Genomic DNA, 844 nt, shown 5'->3' on the forward strand with positions numbered 1-844 from the left:
CGGGGTGGGGGACGGGGGCACAGGGGACGCTGCTGTCCGGGTCACCCGGGAACCGCAGGGCGGGGTGGGACGTGGGCGCTGGGCCTTGCCACCGTCACCAAAGCAGTCCTCTGAGGATGCAGTGACGGGGACGCCCTCGCCCCCCCCACCTGGTGAGAAGGGGACCTGCGTCCCTGGCAGGGGCGTGTGCCCAGACCCGACAGGAGACACGGAGCAGAGAGGGGGTGCGTCCTCGCTTTCTCCTCTGTCCGTGGGGCCCGCGTGTGCGGCGCGATGCTGGGGCTCCGGGCGGGAGTGACAGCCCTGTGGTCACAGGTACTGCCCCGAGTGCCGAAATGACGCCAGCGAGGTGGTGTCGGCAGGACAGAGGCTGCGGGAGAGTAAGAAGAAGGCGAAGATGGCGTCGGCCACGTCGTCCTCGCAGCGGGACTGGGGCAAGGTGAGGGCCCGGCCCCGGCCCTGGGCGCTGGCGTGGCCGTCCTGTGCGTGCTCACGCCCCTCCCCGTCTGGCACAGGGCATGGCGTGCGTGGGGCGTACGAAGGAGTGCACCATCGTCCCGTCCAACCACTACGGGCCCATCCCGGGCGTCCCCGTGGGCACCATGTGGCGATTCCGAGTCCAGGTAGGGCCGGCGCGGACCGCGGGGTGCTGGGCTTTGGGGGCCCCTGGGGGCCCTGACAGCTCGGCCACTTTCCTGGGCGACTGCAGGCTCCAGGCGGCACCTCGGCCAGCTGGGCACAGGGCGGGGTGGCCTGGAGGCCCCGCTTTATTGTCGTGTTTCACCAGGGTGTGAGACCGACTGGGGGGCCGGGCGCCCTGCGCATGAGGCTGGGCTGCCTCTGC

At 71.7% G+C, this 844-nt stretch overlaps 1 protein-coding gene across 1 annotated transcript in view; it reads left to right on the plus strand.

Moving 5' to 3' along the window:
• Positions 1-844, plus strand: part of UHRF1 (ubiquitin like with PHD and ring finger domains 1) — a 46,017-nt gene that overhangs the window by 33,357 nt on the left and 11,816 nt on the right. The window contains exons 8-9 of the mRNA XM_027769610.1: positions 302-439; positions 516-623. Coding sequence (XP_027625411.1) covers positions 302-439; positions 516-623 — 246 coding nt within the window. The remainder of the gene's footprint in view (positions 1-301; positions 440-515; positions 624-844) is intronic.

Source organism: Tupaia chinensis, unplaced genomic scaffold, assembly GCF_000334495.1.
Source record: "Tupaia chinensis unplaced genomic scaffold, TupChi_1.0 Scaffold149964_2, whole genome shotgun sequence".
NCBI classification, from domain to species: domain Eukaryota; kingdom Metazoa; phylum Chordata; class Mammalia; order Scandentia; family Tupaiidae; genus Tupaia; species Tupaia belangeri.